Source organism: Dendropsophus ebraccatus, chromosome 5 (assembly GCF_027789765.1).
Source record: "Dendropsophus ebraccatus isolate aDenEbr1 chromosome 5, aDenEbr1.pat, whole genome shotgun sequence".
In the NCBI taxonomy this organism is placed as follows: Eukaryota; Metazoa; Chordata; class Amphibia; order Anura; family Hylidae; genus Dendropsophus; species Dendropsophus ebraccatus.
In genome coordinates, this window is record NC_091458.1 from 52,593,536 (window position 1) to 52,597,771 (window position 4,236).

The following is a 4,236-nucleotide window of genomic DNA, read 5'->3' on the forward strand; positions in this document are numbered from 1 at the left end:
ATATTGCCATATATCATTTACTACTGTTTGAGGTCTGTAAATGATGGCTGCATGAGTTTCTTAGTAGACTTCTGTCCTATTGTATGAATGAATCCTGCCCCCTCCCCAGACTCCCCCACCCTGCCAGTAGTTGCAGTGGGCAGGGTCAGAGGGAGGAGATCAGTGTCACTCCCCCTGTTCTTTCTGCTGAGCTCTAGGTATAAATTCCACTTCTCACAGCAGCAAAGAGTAGCCAGCAGCTCTTTCCCAGTGGTCATTGTGAACCTCTGTAGCCCACTAGCTTGTAACCATGAGCTTCTCTTCTTATTCCACCTACTCCTCCACCAGGCAGCAGCGCCCTTTCACCTTGGGTTCTCAGTTTGCTGGAGGCAGCAGTGCTTCTAGTGTCTATGCTGGGGCAGGAGGCTCAGGAGCCCGGATCTCGGCATCCAGGGTATCTACAGTGGGTTCAGGCTTTGGTGGTGGCTCCGGTGCTTTTGCATCTGGAGTTAGCCTTCTAGGAGGCGTGCAGAATGAGAAGGAAACCATGCAAGACCTCAATGACCGCCTGGCGTCTTACCTGGAGAGGGTACGCAGTCTTGAAGCAGCCAATCAAAAGCTAGAACTGCAGATCCGTCAACATATGGATAAGAAAGGACCCTCTAAGGACTGGAGCCCATACTTCAAGGCTCTGGAAGATCTGCGTAAACAGGTGTGTACTTTGTTACATAGCGTGTTTTTTAGTATCATATAGACTTACAATATACGGCTTGTGAAACTTTAAATAATTAAGAATGGTGAAATATAGTTAACTATATATACTGTTTAAGGTTATCACTGTTTCAGTTTGGGAAATACTGTAATGTACGTATGATGGGAGATATGGGAATATGATGTACAAGGGTGTGGACAGGATGAGGTTAAGCGGATTCTCTTCCTGCCAGACATAGAGAAATGCAAACAAATCATTAGTGACTTGAGTTATATTGCAAGACTCCAAGGATTTGAGCTTCAACACAACACTTGCTAAGCCGATCTGTATATAATATCTTTATGTGTTGACCAAATCCAACAATTCACTAAGATTTATGAGCGTTAATATGAGAGTTAATACTAACTCAGAACTTGGAAAGCCGGAACTGCTCAGCAGCTGTGGTGGTGGCAACGTCTAGATATTCAGAACAATGAAAGATCTCCTCTCAGTCTACTAGTCGCACTGATTTTTAGCTTTTGAGCCATATGAATAGGCCAATGAAAGTTTAGATGCACATTATAAAGATCAGCTTTTCTAGCTGTTTATGGTTGGGTTTAGCTGACTTTACCGCCCTGTCTGCTTACAGGTATTTGACAGCACTGTGGAGAACTCCCAGCTGGTTCTGCAGATTGACAACGCACGTCTTGCAGCCGATGACTTCAGAGTAAAGTAAGTCTGACTATGCTGTTGGGTTTGTACAGACTTTCTCTTCCTTTATAAGTATCCTCAGCCCAGGTGACTTGGGTATGATTTATGAAGAGGCTTGCGCTCAAAGTTGAACAAGAAGGTTATGGTAGACATGGCATTTCTCCTTTGTTCTCTATGTTCTAATTTCCCTTTTATTCTTACACTAGGTATGAGTCAGAGCTGGCTATCCGGCTGTCTGTGGAATCTGATATTACTGGGCTGCGCAAGGTCATTGATGATACTAATATTTCCAGACTGAACTTGGAGAATGAGATTGAGTCTCTTAAGGAAGAGTTGATCTTCTTAAAGAAGTCTCATCAAGATGTAAGTAAAAAAAACAATGCATTATATAGGAAATTGTTAGGTGGTGTAGAAAAAGAGATGGATATCTATTAAAGAGTACAGGAGCCTTGCTGACTTGTATCTATCCTATGTTTCCACAGGAGGTCAATCAGCTCAATTCTCAGATAGCTGGTTCTGCAGTTACTGTGGAGGTAGATGCTCCCAAAACCCAAGATCTTGGTAAAATCATGGCAGACATCCGGGCACAGTATGATGCACTGGCCCAGAAGAACCGTGAAGATGCAGAGACGTGGTACCAGTCAAAGGTAAGAAAATGACTTTACTTAACTGACTTAAAAATTATATTTCCTGTTTGTACTTAAGCTAAGTGGAACATCTCTTTTTCTACATAGGTGGAGGAACATACAGTACAAGTAACACAGGATTCTGAGGCCCTTCACTCCGCAAAGACCACAGTAACCGAGCTAAGACGCAATCTACAGGCACTGGAAATTGAGCTTGAAACTCTACGAAATCAGGTACTGAACATTAATAACAGTGATAAGCACGAGCATATCCTCCATAGTGGGAGAAATTACTTAGAAAATTGGAGAAATGAGCTTATATGGGGCTCAGCAGCACTACCACTTAAACTGTACCTGTCGTTTAACTTCCTAAATCAACAGTATATGTGAAATAAAGCAAGCATTTTATCATTCTGTAAAACAAAGCTATACCTACCAGAAATCAAGGTCCAGTCTCCTGAAGGCAGCTTTTTAGTCTTGAGGTGCTTAAAAAAAAAAAAAAAAAAAAAAAAAAAACTAAATGCATGAAATCTGGCCTGTACAGAAAGACACGGCTCAATGCGTCCGTAAGTTATATGACTGCCATCTCTGTGAGCGTGCAGATGACCTGGGAAACATGACACTTCCTGTGTTTGAATTCTTTGAAAAAAAAATAAGACTTAACACAGGAAGTCCCGTGTGTGTGTGTGGCGTGTTTTTTTTTTTTGGTTTTTTTTTGTTAAATTAGGAAATTGCAAACATGCTTTTTATCACTTGCTGTTTTAGGTCTTGAAAGTTATAACAGGTACACTTTAAGGTGAGGTACAGTTAGAGATCATGTGGATGATGAGGTGTGAAGATAGAAAATTACATGGAAATCTGCTGAGACTACAGAAAGGAGGAAGAGATGCATGGAAATAATAATAATTATTATTTATTATTATTAATCTAGTGAACTTGCTGTATAGGGTGGTTCTATTAAGTACTTGTCCTACCCCATTGAGTTGAATACACAAATATGTATGTGACCTCTGTACTTAACAATGTTTCCTGATTCCACAGAAACTAAATCTTGAAGGTTCACTCCATGAAACTGAATCTCGGTATGCTATGGAACTCGAGGCGCTAGGTGCCAACGCCCAGGGTCTTGAAGGAGAGCTGACACAAGTACGCAACGACTGCCAGAGACAACAGCTCGAGTACCAGAGTCTACTCAACGCCAAACTAAGACTGGAATCCGAAATCCAGACATACAGACGTCTTCTCGATGGGGATGACTTTGAGTAAGTTTCAGGAATTTTACAAAAACTCCTAAATCTATTTATGTATTAGGTGTTATGCCATCACATTCCTAATGGCCCATATCTCCAGGGGGGTTCAATTGGGAGTTCAGCCCAATCCATGGGGTAATGCTAACCCATAGGCCTCATGTGTCTTATTAATCCTCTAAAATTTTGTGTGTTTTCTTTTTTCAGTCTCCAAGATGCAGTTTCAGTAACAACAACACAGACTGTAAAGAAGGTCATCACGACAACACAGAAGATTGTAGATGGAAAAGTTGTATCAGAAAGCAACGACACACATGTGCTTCATTCCTAACCGCCTCTTCTCCTACCTGGAAGTGTTTTTATGACTGTCCAATACATTTCAATAAAGATTCCAGGATTTCACTACTCCTGTTGTTGTGATTATTATTGACTTGGTTGCATAATCCTGGCTATAAAGCATATTGTAGTCTCCTTCCGAATTTGAGTTTGAAATGCAGCGGAAACAATGCCTCCATTTACTACTAATAGATGTATGATGCTGGGATATTCAGAAACCTTGTGCAGCTATTGGTAAAGAAATGGGGCATGGTTTTAGACACGTTCCAAATGTATACAACCATAAATGTCAAATGTCCAGCTCTGCCCAATAGAAACTGTTTGTTCTATTAAAAAAAATAATACTTGTAAATCATAGTCTTACTAATTTTTCAAAAATCCTCTGATTACAGGGAACATTATGGTCAGCATAATGGGTTTGTATAAGCCACCTTTGTCCAGGGTGAATTTGATATTGTAGCACATTTAGAATAGATTTTCGCCAGAGCACCCTTTTATTTAAAAAAAATCTCCAGTCTTTCAGTACTTATCAGGTGCTGTATGTCCTACAGGAAGTGGTATATATATATATATATATATTTTTTTTTCCCCTGTGTGACACAGTGCTCTCTACTGCCACCTCTGTCCATGTCAGTAGCAAATCCGC

General features: G+C 40.7%; 1 protein-coding gene across 1 annotated transcript; it reads left to right on the plus strand.

Annotated features, from left to right (window-relative positions):
- Positions 1-207: 207 nt before the first annotated feature.
- On the plus strand, positions 208-3,659 carry KRT18 (keratin 18). The gene is made up of 7 exons (XM_069972173.1): positions 208-691; positions 1,320-1,402; positions 1,588-1,744; positions 1,864-2,028; positions 2,116-2,241; positions 3,049-3,269; positions 3,462-3,659. The coding sequence occupies exons 1-7, from the start codon at positions 290-292 to the stop codon at positions 3,583-3,585; spliced, it is 1,278 nt and encodes a 425-aa protein (XP_069828274.1). The 5' UTR covers positions 208-289; the 3' UTR covers positions 3,586-3,659.
- The last annotated feature ends 577 nt before the right edge of the window (positions 3,660-4,236 follow it).